The sequence below is a fragment of the Myotis myotis genome, unplaced genomic scaffold (genome assembly GCF_014108235.1).
Source record: "Myotis myotis isolate mMyoMyo1 unplaced genomic scaffold, mMyoMyo1.p scaffold_m19_p_8, whole genome shotgun sequence".
In the NCBI taxonomy this organism is placed as follows: Eukaryota; Metazoa; Chordata; class Mammalia; order Chiroptera; family Vespertilionidae; genus Myotis; species Myotis myotis.
The window spans coordinates 46710410-46731190 of NW_023416390.1; the positions used below are offsets into that span (position 1 = coordinate 46710410).

Genomic DNA, 20781 nt, shown 5'->3' on the forward strand with positions numbered 1-20781 from the left:
TGGAGTGGAACACTTGCCTCATTGCCATGGTGACGAAGCAAGCATTCCACCAGGCCATTCACACTGCCTGCTCTCAGCGGCCGCCCCCCTGGGACTGGGGGACTCCAGCAGGGCTGAGAGGACTGGGCGCCGCCATCTTTGTGATGGAGTGATAGTTAATTTGCATATTATTAGGTAGGATAATTTGAGAGATACAGAAGAATATAATAAAACAATATAGATCATGATCTGGTCCCACAGAGAACACCATTGTTAAAATGTTGATATATAGTAATCCTCCCTTATCTGGATTTTGCTTTTCTCAATTTCAGTTACCCATGGTCAACCATGTTCCAAAATATTAAATGGAAAATTCCAGAAATAAACAAATTATAAGTTTTAAATTGCATGTCATTCTGAGTAGTGTACTGAAATCTCACACCATCCCACTCTGTCCCACCTGGAATACGCATCATCCCTTTGTCCAGTGTGTCCACACTGTATCCACTGCCTGCTCATTAGTTACTTACTAGCTGTCTTGGTTATTGGATCGACGTCGTACGTCATGCTTGTGTTTAAGTAACCCTTATTTTACTTAATAATGGCCCCAAACCATAAGAGTAGCAATGTTGGCGATTCAGATATGCCAAAGAGAAGCCTGAAGTGCTTCCTTTAAGTGAAAATGTGAGTACAGTACAGTAAGGCATTTTGAGAGAGCACATTCACATAACTGTTATTACTGTATATTATATTTGTTTTATTATTAATTTCTTGCTGTGTCTAATTTATAAATTAAGCTATCATTGGTATGTATGTATAGAAAAAATGTAGTAAGGTGGATGCACAGGGTTCAGTACTATCCTTGGACTGGGCATCCACTGGTGGTCTTGGAACATATCCCCCATGGATAGGAGGGGATTAATACTGTATATATAAAGTTATCTTTCTGTTCTACAACAATTTTCAAAAGTTCATGTGAGTAGAAAATACATACACACACACACACACACACCCCCTGTTTGATGTTTTTTATGGGTGTATTCTTTTTCTCCTTTCTTGAAAAATAATGTTTTATCTATGCTTTGAATCCCATTTCCTAGATCAAGGACCTGTTCTGTTGATACCTTTGTTATCTTACATGTTCAACTTTTTGTTTTTTCTCTTTTAGAAAACAAAACAAAAACCTCCCTTTCAGTTATAAATCCCTCTAGTTTTCATGTTCAATCATCTTTATATTTTGACATCTTCTTCCTCAAGATTTCTCCTTTAACTGAAAATTTTTTAAAGATTGTAAACTATCTCCTTGATGGTAAATGCAATAGACATTTGAGTCTTTAACTTGGCAGCATTGAATATAGTTGCATCTTAACTTTTTCTTAAAAGACTTTTATTGTCTTAGTGTTTGAAATACATTGTTCTCCTAATTTTCATTTAACTTGCTTGGCTACATCTTCTTGGTCTCTGTTATGGACTGGACATCATTTTCTCTACCAATTTGTAAAAATGTAGGATCTGTTTTTAAGGATCTGTTCTATGCCATCATACATCTTGAGTAATACCTAGTCTCCTTGAGTACTAGCTGCTCTCAGGGTTTCAGTTACCATGTATATGTTGCTACAAACTTTTATCTCCAGGCCACTTTTCTCTCTTGAGTATCAAATATTTATATTTCAATCTTGAAGGATATTTATATCCTTGCTTGGTTGCTATTGGTACTTAAATGTTTCACAGGAACTTCTAATGCAGCCTGTTCAAAACTGTATTTACTAAAAACAATCCAAAACACAAACTGTATTTACTATTATCTTTTCTATTTCAGTCTCTCTTTCCCCAACTGCACATGCACACACACCTTGCCTTTTTCTGTGTTCTCTCTATTAGTAAATGGTGCTGCCATCCTCTCAATGCCACATGCCAGAATTTTGGTTGTCACCCTTAATATTTTAGATCAAGATTTTTATCATTTCCCACTAATAAATAGTGCTGATAATCTTATCTTTCAAAGTCCATCTCAAAATCTACTTTCTTCTTCAAATCTTTCCTAATTTGGGGGGCTGTGTAAATCTTAATTGAAACATTTGGCTATCTTTTTTTTTTTTTTTTAATTTAGCAAATGATTTCCTTTTTGTAAATTTGTTGCTTAAAAAAAGAGTCTATGGGTAGGCGAGCAGTTATATAGAAGAAAGTGTATGTTAGCTTTAACTCCACCCTAATAGACACCAAGTTGTTCTTCTATAGCTTAAATGTACCTACCCACTTATGTAACTCCCCACTGATACCATTCTAACTCAAGTTATTGCCATCTCTTATTTGGGCTTTTGGGGGGTTTTTTTACACATGCATCCCCCTTTTAACTTTGATCTTGTCCTTTAATCCATTTTCAGTTGTAAACAGTCATTTTTTTTCCAGATAAAATTATGATCCTTCTGTTCTCTTCTTTAGAACCCTAACATAGCTCTCTGTTGTTTGAATGATATTAAGATAGCTTATAAAATACTTTTGATCTGGTACCTTTTGACCTCTCTAGCCTCAATTAATGTTTTCTTATGTCTCATCATGTAACTTTTATATTTCCTTCAGTGGCCTTCAGGATAAGATTCACTCTCATGAAGACCCTCTATAGGCCTTCTTATTTCTCTCTCTATCCTTATTCCCCAACATCTGCCCTGTGTATCCTATGTTAAACTCTTTTAGTTCTTTAAATGGACTGTGCTTTCTGTGCCTTTATGCATCTGGTCCTTGCCCTTCTTCACCTCATTTCCTATTCATCCTTGAACACTTGGCTCAGATATCAATTTCAGTAGAAAGCTCTCTCTAACCTTTTTTTTTCCTAGTTTTCCCCCTTCCCATCAAGTCAGGTGCCCATGACCTTTTGTACATTCCTGCCTATATTGCAGCATTTATGTCACTATTTTATCTTTATACATAGTCTCAATATCTAGCACAGTTCCTGGCATATGGAAAGTGGTAGGTAAATACTAAATTATAATACATAAGCATTTGATTTTCATTTTCTCTTACTCAACAAACCATTTTTTTCTAGTTTGCTACAGGTGTTTAGCTTCCTGCTTACTTCCAAGATGGTAACAGCTGTAACGATAGTTTAATAATCATAGACTTATCTCATTTCCATTCCATTTTATTGCATATGTTGACTTAGAACTAACCCTGAAGTTATGCTGCTATGTGTTCTTAGAGTAGCAAATTAAGTGGTACTACACAGCAATTTGATGACATTCTTATGCAGAAGCAGATTTAAATAAGGGGAAAGCCACGAAACACTTTGATTCATGTATATTATAGTTTGATTTTTGCAGCCATACTCTGCAACTGTTTTCTAAAAACTCCTTTTGAATCATTGTTCAATGGGAAGTAGGCTTTGCCTTGTGTGCAGAATATCTAATATAATTAGAATAGAGATCATGAATCTTTAATGGTTTTTCTATGAAGAAATGAACATAGAAAATGAAGTTACTACTATGTAATTGTTAGAACTTTAAGCCCTATAGTCAGACAGATGGAGAGTCTAACCTTGCCTCTTTCAGGTTATTTTTGTTAGCTGTTTTACCTTTTAGAGCCGTCCTTTCCTCTCTTATGAAAGTATCTACATCAGTGATGGGGAACCTATGACACGCGTGTCAGAGGTGACACGCGAACTCATTTTTTTGGTTGATTTTTCTTTGTTAAATGGCATTTAAATATATAAAATAAATATCAAAAATATAAGTCTTTGTTTTACTATGGTTGCAAAATATCAAAAAATTTCGATATGTGACACGGCACCAGAGTTAAGTTAGGGTTTTTCAAAATGCTGACATGCCAAGCTCAAAAGGTTCGCCATCGCTGATCTACATTGTAGTGTTAAAGGATAGTATGTGGTAATGTATGTAAAATATTTGCATCATTCCTGGCTCTTAACTAAGTTTCAGCTATCAACAAGATTCAGTCAAGTTTTTAAGGTAGTTGTTTCTATGTTTTATTACATAGTTCACATAGCTAATATTATCTATAGATAATGTGTAAGCGTTTCTTGCATTAATTGTACATTATAAGCTCAGTTGGTTGGAGCATTGTCCCATATATCAAAAAAAGGTTGAGGATTTGATCTTACATGGATGTTTCTCCATCTCAAATCAGTTTTTTTAAATATATACATATATATATATATATATATATATATATATATATATATATATTATTGATTTCAAAGAGGAAGGGAGAGGGAGAGAGAAAGATAGAACTATCAATGACCAGAGAGAATCATTGATTGGCTGCCTCCTGCACTCCCCCTACCGGAATCGAACCCAGGACCCTTCAGTCTGCAGGCCGACGCTCTATCCACTGAGCTAAATGAGCCAGGGCTTAAATCAATTAAAAAAAAAATTTTCTGGTGAGGATTGTCAAAAAGGATTTTCCATGTTAAATACTGTATATTTTAAATTGTTTTGATTTTATGTATTCAGAAGAAACAAAGTGGTTATTTCATAACTATAAAAGGTTCAAATCACCAGGAACATACAGTAATTCTAAATTTGTATGTACATAATATCATGGACTTAAGGTAAATTAAAAATTGATAGTACTTGAAGAAGATATTGACAGATCCGCAAATCATAATGGGAGATTTCAGCACACACATTTCTTAGTATAGAACATGTAGATAAAAATAAAATGATACAAAACAACGAACAGTATGTGTCTAGAAAATTTCAGTGGGATTAATAAACGTAACCTAATGGACACATCCCCTAACATCTGCAGAATATATGTTCTTTTTAAATGTGGACTTTTATAAAAATCGCCCATGCTAGATCACAAAGAAAGTCTCAACCAATTTCAAATATTGAAAGAGTTTGAATAAGATGAATTGTTTTGTCCTTATATATTTGGTAGACTCATGGGTGAAACTTAAAGGATTAGAATGAAATAGAGTATGTACTGTGACAATAGTAGAATTCAGCTAAAAATCAGTAACAAAAAAGATTGTGGGAAAGTCTAAATGGAAATGAGGAAATGTTTTTAGTTGAATGGTAGTGAAAGTGCTACATAGCAAAATTTGTGAGGTAAATCTGAAACAGTATCTACAGGGATATTTATATTTATAGCCTTGTATACACATATAGGAAAAAAAGAAAAACTATAATTTTATATACTGAGCATCTATTTCAGGTAGGAAGTGAGTAGCAGAATTAGCCCAAGAAGGAAGAGGAGAAACATAAGAACAGTAAGCAGTCATATGATACAGAGAATCAATCCCAAAAAAGGAATGTTTGTTAAAAAAAAAACACCCACTAATGAAATTTTTTAAAAAAAGAGTGAAGATAACCATTATCATGAATGAAAAAAAGAATATTCTACAGAGTCTAAAGATATTTAAAGAAAAACATATAAATGGCTTTAATTTGAAATGGATAAATTTCTAGAAAAATACAACTTAACAAAATTGACATTAGGAGAAATAAAATTTAAATAGTTCTGTAACTATTAAAGAAATTGAATCTGTAATAAAATCATTGATCAAAGAAAACTCTGAGTACAGATGACTTCATCTATGTAGTCTACTACTCATTTAAGGAAGAAATAGTGTCAGTGTTTTAAAAACACTTTTGAAGAACAGCTAAGGCAGAAATATTTTCAATTTTTTATTTTATTAGCCCAACAAAATCTTGGTGTCGAGATCAACCAAGACTGTACAAAGAAGGAATGTTATAGGCTGATTTCACTTATAGAAGTAAATGCAAGCCCTGTCTGGTGTGGCTCAGTTGGTTGAGTATTGTCCTGTGCACCAAAAGGTTACCGGTTTGATTCTCGGTCATTGTACATGCCGGTTGTGGGTTCATTCCCCAATATGAGGCTTTCAGGAGGCAGCTGATCCATGTTTCTCTCCCTCTTCCTTCCTCTCTCTCTAAAATTAATTTAAAAGAAAACACTTTAAAAAAAAAAAAAAAAGCACTTCTGTCATTTAAAAAAAGTAAATGCAAAAATCTTAAATAATTAGCAACCTAAAACATAATATATAATGGTAATCAAGACCAAGTGGACTTATTTTAGGTATGCAAGGTTGGTTTAACATTAGAAATTTCAATGTAATTTTCCACATTAAGAGAAAGATTATATGATCATCTTAACAGATGCCAAAAAAAGAAACATTAGATAATATTCAGCATTGACCTGTGATTAAAACTCTTAGCCAAAAATCAGTAGTTAGGTAACTTTCTTAATCTGCAGTATGTATGCATTTTTCTTTTTGGTTGCATCTCTACATGCTATGCTTTTGAGAATGTGGCCTTCTACCTGCTGTTTCATCTTCCTGGCTTCTTTCTACTCCTTTTTAACCAAGTTCAGATGTTACCTCTTCTGTGCTTTTTTCGAGTTTCCTTCAGCTAAAAGTTTTTTCTTTGCTTTGTTTACTCATAGCTCCATTATCCAGGCTAATCACCTCATTTTAGGGTCAGCTAATTAGCAACCATTAATTCCATTTAATCCTTTGCTATGTAAGGTAACATTCACAAGTCCCAGGTTTGGCATTTAGCATCTTTGGGAAGCCATTTTTCTGTCTACCATAGTCTTCCCTCTGACCCAAGAGTCACATCTTTCCCTCATGAAAAATATGTTCATCTATTCATCCTATACCAACAAACCCAAAAGCCTCACCCACAATACAGCATCAACTCAACATCCAAAATCTCATCTACATCTCTTCAGCTCAAACAGTCTAAATCTCATTGCCTAAATCTGGTATGGGTAAGTCTGTGTATAATTCACCCAGAGACACAATTCCTCTTAATTTGTGAACCTAAAGAAACAGGCTTGTTCCAAAATACAGTGGTGAGGACAGATATAGGATAACAGTTTCCAGCTCAAACAAAAAAATAAAGGAGTCATTGATCCCAAGCAGGTTCAAATCCATCAGACAAACTCAAACTCAATTTGGTTTCAAGGTCTGCTAATAATTATTTGTGGCTTGTGGCTCTGCCTTCTGGACCCAAAGTTTTGACAACAATTCTGAGTCTTCCATGAAGATTATCATATACTAGAGGCCTGATGCACGAAATTCATGCAAGAGTAGGCCTTCCTTTCCCTGGCTGCCAGCACCGGCTTCCCTTTGGCACCCGAGACCCGGGCTTCACTCTGGTCCCAGCTTCGTCCGGAATGACATCCAGAATGACAGCCGGTCTAATTGGCATATTACCCTTTTATTATTATAGACTTGTAGCTGAGTAGCTTTATCAACCTGCTTCTTCTTTGTAGACTTTTGGGGATGTGACAGACTTATATGATATACTCTCTGTCCTTTTAAGTCCAAACTGTTACTGTTTCTGCTGTATAAGGTTCTTAAGAATCTTACAGATCTCCCATGTATGAGGTAATAATTATTTCATTTAGACAAGAGGATCTTCCACAGTTCTTTCCTAAATAATTCCATCACTATTTTTGGCTTCTGCTGAGAAGGCTGAGGGGATCTATGAGTCACACATACCACTCTTCATCTTATTAAAGACTATGTGACTGAATATTCTGGCCTCTCTGGGATACTAGCAAAAGGTTGTCCAGCTATACAATCTTTTTTCCTTTTTTTTTTTAAGAGAAGCTTTTCTGATAGTGAACCTCAATTTTAATGTATTTCACACTTTGGATAGGATGAGAATTTCTTATGCCATTAAGCCCTGATTCCTAATTTTTGAACATTTGTTCCCTTAATTTATCTCTCATTTCACATATTAATAAAAACAGAAAGAAACTAGTCTATACCTTCAACACTGTTTTTCTTTAATTTTATTGCATTTTGGGGGGTGACATTGGTTAATGAAATTATATAGATTTCAGGGGTACAATTCTATAATACATCATCTGTGTATTGTATTATGTGGTCACCACCCCAAATCAGGTCTCCTTCCATCACCATTTATCCCCCTTTACCCTCTTATTCCTCTTGCCACCCCACTTTCCCTCTGGTATTCTCCATAGTGTTGTCTGTGTCTATGAGTTGTTTTTCCCTAATCCCTTCATCATTTTCACTGAGCCCCTCCCCCCAAACCCTGCCCTTCTGACAACTGTCAGTCTGTTCTGTATCTGTGAGTCTGTTTATATTTTGTTAGTTTACTTTGTTCTTAGTTTCCACATATATATTAATTCATTGTTCCATCTATAAGTATATATATTCTGAAGAATATTTTAAAGGACATTTGCCTTAGATATTTGGGTTGGAAGTTGTCAACATTTTGTTACTTCCATTGGATTAATTTTACTTTACAGAGCTGGTTGTTAATAAGAAATAATAAGTATTATTCTTAATATCTAGAATCAATTTTGTTTTTGACAGGTTGACTTTGGCAGAATATCATGAACAGGAAGAAATTTTCAAACTTAGACTAGGACATCTCAAAAAGGTATGTGAAACATCTGTTGGGTTTTGTTTGTTATCGGAGGTTGTGGAGAGTTGTGTTATATAAGTTTCTTATTAAAGAAATCAAATCTTAAGAAAGAAGAGCAAGTCTCCAAATTAAAAACTTTTAAACCAAAAAAAAAACCAAAAAGGAATGGCATTACATTTGCTTTTTTATGTTGACTATATTAAAATAATATTCTATTCCATTACCTTGTGTCAACTTACAAACATTGAGATGCTGTTCCTGTAGTGAAGTAGTGATTCCTGGCCAGACCTCTAGTCTTAACATTATTTTGCTTAAATACTATTTTTTTTGTTTAAAAAAAGCTTCACTTTTAAGATGCAGTGTAAAATTCCATATTATTTCTCTCCATTTTATAATAAATTGAAATGCTATAAATTAATAACATTATTTCCTTGGCTTAATTTTTAAACTATGGAATGCTTGATTAAATGTTTCAATTAAATAGTTACATTGGCAAATTTAGAAAAGCCTAGTCATCAGTAATAATATAAAGTGATATAATTTAGGAAAATGTGCTATGTGTTATCATAGTAAAATTTTATAATGTGTAGCTTTATACTTGTTTATAAGCTGACATGCTAATCACTTCATTGTTTTTACAGTTTATATTTTTAGTTCAAACCATTTCAAGAAAACATAATACAGTAGATTTCCCCCCTCAATTTTACTGACAGATGTAAAATTTTTTTTCTTTTTTTAAAAAAATATATTTTATTGATTCTTTACAGAGAGGAAGGGAGAGGGATAGAGAGTTAGAAACTTCGATCAGCTGCCTCCCACACACTCCCCATTGGGTATGTGCCCCGCAACCAAGGTACATGCCCTTGACCGGAATCGAACCCGGGAACCCTGAGTCCGCAAGCCGACGCTCTATCCACTGAGCCAAACCAGTTAGGGCTAAAATTTTTTTCTTTAAAAGCCCAGCTTTTTAAATTATGTTTTTGGCTTGTCAAATTACTGAAACTTTTTTTTTATCCTCACCCAAGCATATGTGTTTTATTCATTGATTTTAGAAGCAGAGAAACATTGGTGTGAGAGAGAAACATCTATCGGTTGCCTCCCTAATGTGCCCCAACAGGTGATTGAACCCCCAACCTTTTGGTGTTCGGGACAATGCTCTAATCGACTGAACCATCCTGCCAGGGCAGATTACTGAAAGTTTTTTAGTAGGCTGAATAATAGTTGAAATTGAGTTAGTGAGCTAATTGAAGATAGTATTTAGGATGTCATCTCCCTAGGTTAGGGTGAGATAGGACAGAGAAACCCATTCTGGTAGCAGCTACTATTCATGCTATGCTATTTTGTTTTTGCAATGCCATCAACATACTTCAGACCCATGCCATTTAATTACAGGGAACAGAAAAAGGTTATAAATAGGGTATGTGTCATGTTCTGATATGTTTTGCAGAAGTGGAAGCAAAGCATGACCTGCTTCCAGGCTCCAGGTCAGTGGGCAGTGAGCAGTGGCTATGAGGATAGATAGATAAATGTATAGATAGATAGATAGATAGATAGATAGATAGATAGATAGATAGATAGATAGATAGATAGATAGATGTATATCTAGTTAATTTGCATTAGTGTTCTTTTACTATGCCATATATCTGTCCATGCTCCTGCTCAGAAAAGTCTCCACCTAAACTGCTTGAACAGTAAATTTATTCTGGGTGTTTTGTTTTTTAGTTATTCTTTTCTATTGTAATTATTGACTATTTCTCCTGCTTTTGGATATACAGTAGACAACTTCAGTCTATTCTCTGTAACAGATGGAGTTGTAATGGGACTATAGAAGGAAGAGAGGATTTTGTAATATAGCATGAATATAAGTATTTGAGTGCTCACCTAAGCCTTTTTGATAATGAATTCAGAGAGACCTGGGTTTGATGTCCCATATAAAGATTTATCAATTGTTTTCTGATCAGCCTTTCATAATAATGGGACAATCCTATCTAATAATACACAAACATGGTAATTAACCGTACCTCCAACACGCTTCCCATTGGCTAATCAGGGCTATATGCAAATTAACTGCCAACCAAGATGGCGGCCGGCAGCCAGGCAGCTGAAGCGAACAGGAGGCTTGCTTGCTCCAGTGATGGAGGAAGCTAAGGTTCCCTGCCTGCCGCTGCTGGCCTCTGAGCTGCCCTCTAAGAAACAATGTTGCAATTATAGAAGCTAAACAAACTCCAGAAACCTGCTTTCAGCCAGCTGGGCCTCAGAGCTGGAGCTGAAACAGTGTTTCAATTATAGAAGCCAAACAAACCCAGATACCTGCTTTCAGCAGCCAAGGTCTCAGAGCTGGAGCCGAGCCTCAGAGCTAAAGCCAGCTCTCAGCTCCAGTGACAGCCATAGAAGGTAAATAAATCCCAGAATAAAAGGAAAAAAGGAGAGGTTGGGAGCTTCAGTCACCCGCCAGCCTGAAAACAGCCCTCAGCCCCTCACCCAGACTGGCCAGGCACCCAAGCGGGACCCCTGCCCTGATCTGGGACACCCTTCAGGGCAAACCAGCCGGCCCCCACCCGTGCACCAGGCCTCTATCCTATATAGTAACAGGGTAATACGCAAACTGACCCTAACAGCAGAAGGACTGGGAATGACTGATCACTATGACACACACTGACCACCAGGGGGCAGATGCTCAATGCAGGAGCTGCCCTCTGGTGGTCAGGGCGCTCTCACAAGGGAGGAGCTCTGCTCAGCCACAAGCCAGGCTGATGGCTGCCAGTACAGTGGTGGTGGTGGGAGCCTCTCCTGCCTCCTCTGCAGCGCTAAGGATGTCTGACTGCAGTTTAGGCCTGCTCCCCACTGGCAAGTCAACATCCCCCGAGGGCTGCCGGGCTGCCAAAGGGATGTCTGATTGCCATCTTAGGTCCAATCCCCTGGGGAGCGGGCCTAAGCCAGCAGGTGGTCATCCCCTGACGGGTCCCAGACTGTGAGAGGGCACAGGCTGGACTGAAGGATCCCCCCTCCCCCCCCCCCCGAGTGCACAAATTTTGTGCACTGGGCCTCTCTAGTCTATATATAAAAGCCTAAGCGACCATCTGACCGGTAGCTAAGACGTACACTGACCACTAGGGGGCAAACGTTCAATGCAGTAGCTGCCGAGCTGTGGTGACTTGGCAGCTGCAGTTCTCAGGTGACTCACCCGGAACCAGAGAGGAGGGAGCTCGATTCTGGGGTGGATCACTTGAGAACCGCCCTCTCGCAATCCAGGACCCCTCAGGGGATGTCAGAGAGCCGGTTTCGGCCCAATCCCCTGAGGGACCCCACCAGTGCATGAATCTGTGCATCAGGCCTCTAGCCCATTGGCTCCCCACTTTGGGTCTGGCTCCCCACTGGGCCTCTAGCCCATTGCTGAGGTCATGGGTCTGCCCCTTACAGAAACTCTTCAACTCGATTAGCTAAATGATGAGACGTGCAGGACCCACTGGCTGCGGCCCCCGTGCCAGCCCATCCACTTAATATTGATTTCCAGTGGAGGCAGCAAATTTTCCCACTACCACTCTCAGCTGGGAAACCTGCCGTGGCTTTCCTCCTTCCAGGCAGACAGTAGTGCCAGCAGGCAACCTCCTAGGAGGGAAAGAGGCGAAGGAGCAGCTCAGGTGGGAAGGAGGTTCCCGCCATAAGACTCTGCCTGTGCTTAAGGGCCTGGGCCAGAGCCTGACATTGAGCAGGGTCCTGCCCTAGGCCGACTAGATTCCAGGCTAAGTAAATCCTGTTTGCTAAATAATTGCATTTTGCAGCTAAATGCCTCCAAGTCATCAGTTACCACCAAACAGGGTAAAGTTAGATGAAAGAAGCGAGACAGATAAGAGAAAGTCACATAATATTGGGAGAAGAGAGGAGGAAGCCCAATTCTGGGGTGCGTCACCCGAGAACCGCCCTTTCGAAATCTGGGACCCCTCAGGGGATATCGGAGAGCCAGTTTAGGCCCAATCCTCACAGGCCAGGCCAAATGACCCCACCAGTGCATGAATCCATGCACCAGGCCTCTGGTAAGTATGTAAGTACAGCTTTAACTGGAGGGTTTTTCTTTTCACATATAGTAAACTTCAAATTACTCTTTCTAACGATGAGATTTTACACCTTATTTTATGAATACCTGTTCTATAAAATCTGAAATTATAAAACAATTAAATTGGGAATCACTTATTTGTATTAGGAAAAATACTTCACTTTTAAAAGGCTTCAGAGGAGGGTTTGGTTTTGGTTTTGGTTGGTTGATATTTAAAACTTTCCTGGTACTTTTAAAATACTCAGTTTCTTTGAAATAATTCTGTTTTCTAAAGTGAGGTATATGTAAATGTCCAGATATTACATAAACAGTTTAAACTATTATAGAATATTACATGTTTTCATCTAACTTTTATGTTATTCTCTTTCCCATTGTTTGACTTCTCCATTTTTTTAACTTACTCATTCTTTTTAATAACTGTCCCCTCTCTAATCTTTTTCCTGTTTTATTTTTTATATTTTCAAATTTACTGAGCAGTTTTAAATTTCTAACTTTATCTTCTTCTTAACCAATTTACAACAGTACTTTTCTTTGCCATCCATCATGGGATATTTTGGGAGACTGAATGAACTAATAATGCCGGAACATACTCTCATGTCTTGAATTCCCATATTTTCTTCTGAGAGACTATTTTGGGTGAGAAAAATTGAATCCATTTTAAAGAAAGTTGCAGGTAGTACATAGATACAAAGAACAAAATTGAATAGGTAGTATCACCTTAGAATGAAAATAAAAATACCCTGCTTACCACTGGGTATTAATTTTTGAGTTGTATAATTAAAAAATAATAAGCATTAAGTTACATGTTTTAAAAATAAGTTATCTGGCATTCTAAACCACATTTAAAAAATAAATCATTAAAATAGGTCATTCTGTTTTCTGAAAAGAAGGCTGATTGTACACTTTTAACAGAGAGAACAAGTATGACTTAAGAAAAAATATGTTATCACTATCTTATCAGCTCCCTGTGCTTCTGGGTTTATTAAGCTGACATCAACTGTACCTCAGCTTGTAACTATATAGCGTCTACCATAGGCTGGATCTGATCTGTGAATATTTGATGTCCATGTAACCCTATGGGAATTCACTTGTGGTGTATCAGCCTAGAGTTTAGATTTGGAGCCTGGCATACTCTTGCATTAGCCAGGCTGAATCTTGCTTTCACTCTCCCTCTAATAAACACTTAGAGTTAAAGCAAAATTATTAAATTTGTTGGCACAGAAAGAGAAAACGTCCTCCTTTGAGGAAGCTCATGCCATTTGGACATATGAGATTAGAAGGACTTTGTATTGAAATGAATAATTTATGTGCATTGTATTTCATAAATATAATAATTGAATAAGCAAATAAGAAAATGTGTGTTTATCATTGAATAAATCATAAAGTTTAGTTCACATTCTATACTGTTCTAGAGGTTTAGAAATATAAGTTCAAAGCTGTTAATGTGATAAAATAATGAATGAGTGTGAAGCAGAAACCCCTAAAAGTAAGTCTATGGCTAAATAAGCAGGTATTTCTGGTTACCACCAAATAGTAAACTTAATCTTACTCTTGGCTTATTAGTTTTGTCTCCTGAGATTAGGAAAATCACTGTACAGCATCGCCTTTGTTTTAATATATCAAGAATTCTTTAATATTTATTGTTAGTTATTATCAGTTTATGAAATCATTGCTCTCTCACTGAGTGACTTATTTTCACACTGTGCCTGATACAGGCATGAATCAAGTTCTCATTTCAGGAAAATCACATACTACATTTTATGGACTTTGAAGTTTAACCATTCTAGAGTGACCATTAATATTAACTTTTTGAATGCCAAGACATGTATATGTTTTATCTAAATTAATATCACTAGTAAACCAGCAAAGCTTACCTTTTCTCTTGAACCTTTCTTCAGTGGCAATACACAGAGGCTTTATTCCTACATTCTTTTTGTTGTAGAGGACAGCAAGTTGGTTCTTTGTATTCAGAAGAATTAATTCACTTGTAGCATTCTTCCTGTCTCTCTTAGAGTAGTGGGAATGTTTGCTTTTTTTTTTCCTTCCAGAAACATGCTATTTCATTTTCATCGCAGATAAAGGAGAGTAGTTAAGTTTTTCACAAACACATATACTCTCTTCCTCTCACATACTACTTTCCTTGGGTATTCTATTAGAGATTGTTGTATCAGCTAGAATGCTTTATTATTAGCTGATATATACTTTTCACTCTAAATTTATTTTTTAAAGGTCAACAGGAAACACAATTTTTTTTAAAGTGTACATATTCTAACATAATTTTACCTTTTATATAGTTTAAGGATATAACAGGGGAAAAAACTGATCTAATAAAACATATGCAGACCACACAAATTATTCCCCAAACTTTGTTTTTTGTTAGTCCTCATCTGAGGATATTTTTTCCACTGATTTTTAGAGAGAGAGGGAGGGAGGGGGAGAGAGAAACATCGGTGTGAAAAAGACATATTGATTGGTTGCCTCCCACATGCCCTGAGCACGCCCTGACTGTGGCCAGAACGAACCTGCAACCCAGGCATGTGCCTTTGACTCTTAGCTTTAACCAGGAATTGAGGGACCCTCAGGCTCATTCTGAGCTCTAACCACTGAGTACTCGGGCCAAGACATTCCTTAAAATTTTTTTAAAAACAAATTTTGTGCTACTAGTAATTATTTACACATTTTCCCAATTATCACTTAATAAAAGCTTATAGTTATAATGAGAGTAATTTCCTATATTTCAAAAGTTGTTCTTTTGAGGCAAAGCTGCTTAACTATCCTTTTTACGCTACATTTGGAACCTGTGGATTTAAGGAAACTAACAAACGATATACAGTGGGGCCTTGACTTAGGAGTTTAATTTGTTCCGAGACCGAGCTCGTTAAGGAGCTCATTAACACAAATTACTCTATCAACTCAATGCAAAAAATCGGCCGAGAGACATCTGGTATCTCAAAAAACTGGTTAGTCAGGACACTCGTAAGTCAATGCCCCACTGTACCAGTTAGCTTTTATGGTTGATTCTGTCTTAATTTCAGTCTTTGATAAATTCTGGTTATAGGAAAGCAATTTGTCTTTGTAATTTGAGGAGTTCTGCTAGGTTATTTGTCTATTTCAGAACATTATTCTGGAATTCAAGAAACTACGCGGGCGTGCTTTCCAAGGATTGTTATTTTTTTATCTCTAAAAATCCATCTTGCCCTGGCTGGTTTGGCTCAGTGGGTAGAGCGTTGGCCTGTGGACCAGGGGGTCCTGGGTTCGATTCTGGTCAAGGGTACATGCCCGGGTTGCCGACTCGATCCCCAGTGGGGGGCCTGCAGGAGGCAGCCGGTCGATGATTCTCATCATTGATGTTTCTATCTCTCTCCTTCTCCCTTCCTCTCTGAAATCAATAAAAATTATATTTTTAAAAAATTAAAAAATATAAATCCATCTTCCTTATAATAGATGCTCTGCAAGTTACCAATTATAATACCCCAAAATGATAAGAAAATAAGCACTTTGGAAGTTATTAGGGCCAGTAACTGTCTTGCCACTGCTATTTATTCAAATTTGTGATGTCAACAGCATGTGGATATGTGTTGCTCTTTATTTTTTAGTTTTGTCATTATCTAGATTCTAAACATTGATTAGTTGGAGAGAATGCATGTAGAAGATTTGACATCTCAGAATACAATATTGAATAGTGTCATAGGGATTGGCTTTAATGTATGTATTCTAGGGTGTGTGTGTGTGTGTGTGTGTGTGTGTGAGAGAGAGAGAGAGAGAGAGAGAGAGAGAGAGAGAGAGAGAGAGAGAGAGAGAGAGAGAGAGGGAGGAGGGAGGGAGGGAGGGAGAGAGAGAATATGAGAGAGAGAATATGAGAGAGATTTGTAAGCCCTGAATATAAATGCCAGAAGTTTTTTTGGAAAAACATAACGAATTTGTAATTGAAGCAGGATTAGTCAAGAATCATCAGCACCAACACAGATGTGTCTTTGCAGACCGAAGGAATCAGATAAACAATTTGCAGTCATCTCAATCTCTACTAAAACAAAAATCGCATCCAACATGCCACCTGACACCATTTCTTTCTCTCTCTCTCTCCTTTGCTCCTTGCGATGTGGCATTCATCTCTCCTTGTGCCTTCGTTCTGAAGAGATAACAGTATAGCAACAACTCTGCCACTGAAATCCTGTTCTCTGACCGATATTGGCACCTGCAAAGAGCAACAACCAATAACAGGCAGCAGCAGCATCAGTATTAATCTTCCATGATGAAATCTTTACAGGTCAAGAACAAGCACACAGCACTTTTCTCACTCCTTCACAGTGGACCATGCAACTAGTTGAAATGGAAGACAATGGATTTGTCTACAAGCCTTTTGAGCAGTGGAGAATACAGGGCATTGATTTTAGGTGAAATGACCCCCAAGTATTCTTCAAGTTTGATATCTCCTTTGGTCTTTCTTTCTAGAATACCATTGTCATCTGACTTACTCTCTGTGGTCATACCTTAGTATGACCACAAAGAAAAAGTTTGCACATGTGACAATTCTGCTCACTTTAGGTTTAAATAAGTATACGAAAGTAATGAACAGTAATATGCTAGAGGGGTTACTCTGTACACCTTTATATTCGTGACCATGACTAGAAGAAATCTTTTGGGAATTCTTCTGTCAGTTAAAGCCACAACCACATCGTACATTATGTTTTTCTAGAATATAACACAAGATGCTACTGTGTAGGCAGTAGTTTTCAGTGTAAGTATGAAAAATGCGCTTCACTAGGGTGAAGCCCATGGAGAATGTTATAGGTCCCTGACTTCATGGCACACATGGGCAAGAGAGTGCCAAAAAGAGTGTTGCAGTTCTAAACTTTGTTCTTCCTACTACTTCCCACTTAAAAACTAGTATCCTGTAAGAGATGGCTGTGCTGAGAGAACATGGAACTGACTATAGATAGGAAAATTCCCAGTATTTATATTCTCCCTCCAACTGTCATTATAGACCTGCAGACATATTCCTGGCTCAGTGTTTCTTAATTTGGTAGTAGATGTTCTGTTACCAAAATAAAACCATGGTGTTCGGTATTAATTTATCTTGTTGTATAGGCAATGGAGATTCGGAAAGAATCTTAGCCACTTCTCAATCAGAACTATAACTCCATGTCATTTATGTGCATATGTGTAGAATCTGGAAGACTGGGCTTTTTCCATTATTGTGTAAAACATTAAATCTTTTCAGACTTTAAAAAACAAAACACTCCATAGAATCCACAAAAATCCAGGAAAAAAAAGGTTAAAGGGAAGCAGAAAGCTGTGGGATGGGCTACAGTATACTCTGCGAAGGCACTGTACCTGTATGTGCTAGTGCTTGTGTTAGCACCCTGTTAGTGTTTACATCAGGAATTTCACACACACACACACACACACACACACACACACACACACCCCATACAGTCACTGTAATTTCTGTTTCAAAAGTGTACTAAAGATTCTAAACATTTTAATTTTGCCAGTCAGTTGAATTGTTATATTTATACTGGAGGCCCAGTGCACAAAATTCATTCACAGGTGGGGTCCCTAGCCCTGGCTGGCCATTCGTTCCACACCACCCCCTGGTGGTCAGCACATGTCATAGTGAGCAATCGTTCCAATTTTAGTATATGTGCTGCCGAAGCGAGCACCATAGTGAGCAATCGAATACTGGTCTCCTGGTCGAACTCCCGAGGGGACACTGCATATTAGCTTTTTATATATATAGATGCTGTTGCTAAGGTAGCATTTTGTTTGGTTTTAAATAGAATGGGGGAATTGACAGAATCAATGCCCATTTTAACAATTATTCCCAATTAGGGGTTTTAATGTAAGTATTTATGCATTTAAAGAGAGAATAAAACACCACTCCCACCATTACTTGCCCCTTCTCCCCCCAAGAAGGAAATGAAGTGCAGAGGGAAGAAAACATTAAGGTTCTAAAATAATTGTCTGAGCCATTTAAACACACCTGAGGGAGATATAGTAGCTCCTGTAATAACCAGCTCAATGAGCAGTTAGGGATGGGAGTGGAGGGAACATTTTTATACTTAGGAAAGAACCCCACTGCCCCAAGGATTTCATAATTTTGTCCCTTCTCAGTCTGCACAATCATACTCAACAGAAATAGGACTACGGGCAAGTAGTTTCAAATATGATTTCTACAAATTTAAACCTGCTGTTTAGGTGGTCCTTAATTCTTTTCTGCACAGCCACTTCCATTAGCTTTTAAGAAGTGCCTTTTGTTAATTTTACCTTTCACTTTCCTGGTGATAAAACTTTTAGAATGACATAAGTAGGTTATGTAATGAAACTTAATTTGAGGACCTAGAGATGCTAACTTTTGAAGGATTACTAGTGTCCATTACTAAATGATTTGGGTGTTAAACTTTTTGAAACCTCATTCTGAACTAGTTTTCCTAGACCAAGTAATGTTATGTGTTGAATAGACTATTCGAAGTGATATGCATTTCTTTGCTTCCACCATTTTCGTAATATACCACACATAATTTCTTTTGTTTTAGCAACACTCATTGATTATAGGCAAGCTGAGAACATTATAACAAAACAACTTCCCATCTTATCTTGGCTTTAGAGAAAGGCAGCTCTTTCAAATTGAGTTTTGTTTTTTTGTTTGGGTTTTTTGGGGGCGTGGGGAATGACATGGAATATATATTCAAGATTTGCTAAAGAAGTTGAAACTAGTGCAATTTTTTTCAGGAATGTATCAGTTTGACATGTGAAAATGCATTTTATAACTCTTTAAGCATTTATAGCTTAATGTCTATATACCCCACCTTTCTTTGAAAAATTGCCATTATGGGAAATGCTCAAAAATACCCCAATTCCATCTAGCAGTTTTAACCTGGTATTTACAGATAATTCTACATGGCTGTAATTTATTTTTGGCTTAAAATGTGAGCTAAGGGGATATTAAGTTGCCAGAAGAGACTCTGATTATAAATAGAAAGCATTCCTATGCTAAACATCTGGCGAAGGACAAGCCTTTCTAGTTTAAGTTGCTGTAAAATTTACCTTCCATATAAATGTTCAAATTAAAAATTTTGGAAAGTGGTATATTTTGCAGGCTACTCAAACAATGAGGCAATATCGAGATCTGTTGTGAACTTGTATGACTTGGTTTTTTAAATATAATTTAGAATATTAGAGCTTATTTTAAAATTCTGTTTAAATAGCTATAGTGTATACTGTTAAATTGTCTATTCTTTTTTTGTTGAAACAGAAGAGAGCCATGTCCTTTTACTGTACGTGATCACTAAACCTACCTCTCTTTAATACAATCCGTTCTTACTCATGTCCCTTAACACTGTAATTGCCTACGGAGACCAGTTCTTCCTTTCCAGAGATGCTGTTTGTTTCTTCTAGACCTTCTCTGCTTTTACTGCTCAGCTAGTGGATGACTTGGTATTCTTACTAGGCATGATCTCACTGATAGATTACCTCTTTTATTTTAGTAGTCTGGCCTAGTTTTAACAGTGTTTGAGGATTTTATTCTATAATGAATTTAGATCAGTTGTGAGCCCGGGTCATCCTTGCTTCTCCTTAACTCTCTGAAAACTGTTAATTCTGAGGATAGCTCATAGGTTAATGTCAATCTCAACCAAGGAGAGTGTAGCCTATGGGATAGATCTTTGGAAATTATCTGCAGTAAAGATAAATTAGTTGCTGAGACTACTGTATTCTAGACTATTATACCATAAGGCCAGATCAGAATTGGGCCTTGCCCCTTTCTATGAAGGAGAGGGTACTAGGCAGTATTGCCCTAGTATTTGTGCCTAAAAGTATGTGTGTTAATCTGCTGGGGCTGCCATAACAAAATACCATAGACTGGGTGGCTTAAACAACAGAAACTTATTTTCTCACAGTTCTGGAGGCTGGAAGTTCAAGATCAAGGTCTGGCAGGATTCAGTTTCTGGTGAGACTTCCTGGTTTGTAGAAAGTTGCTTTCTCAAGTCCTCACATGGCCTTTTCCCTGTGCTCCCCCAAAGAAGGGGTGGGGATGGGGGTTAGTGATTATCTTTCTCTTCTTTCTTACAAATCCACTAATCCCACAGCTGGATTGGCCCCAGGTTTGATTCCAGTCAAGGTCATTAACCTCGCTTGCGGGCGCATTCTGGAAGCAACCAATCTCTGTGTCTCTCTGACATCAATGTTTCTCTTCTCCCACTCTAAAAATCAGTGGGAAAAATATCCTTGGGTGAGGATTAACTTTAAAAAAAAAAAAAAGCCACTAATTCCATCATGAGGATCCCACCCTCATTACCTAATCTAACTCTAATGACCTCCCAAATGCCCATCTCCAAATGCCATTACATTGGGTGTTAGGACTTACATGAATTT

General features: G+C 37.3%; 1 protein-coding gene across 1 annotated transcript in view; it reads left to right on the forward strand.

Moving 5' to 3' along the window:
* TLK1 (tousled like kinase 1) overlaps positions 1-20781 on the forward strand; it is a 160271-nt gene that overhangs the window by 109307 nt on the left and 30183 nt on the right. The window contains exon 12 of the mRNA XM_036318543.1: positions 8303-8369. Within this exon, the coding sequence (XP_036174436.1) occupies positions 8303-8369 (67 nt within the window). The remainder of the gene's footprint in view (positions 1-8302; positions 8370-20781) is intronic.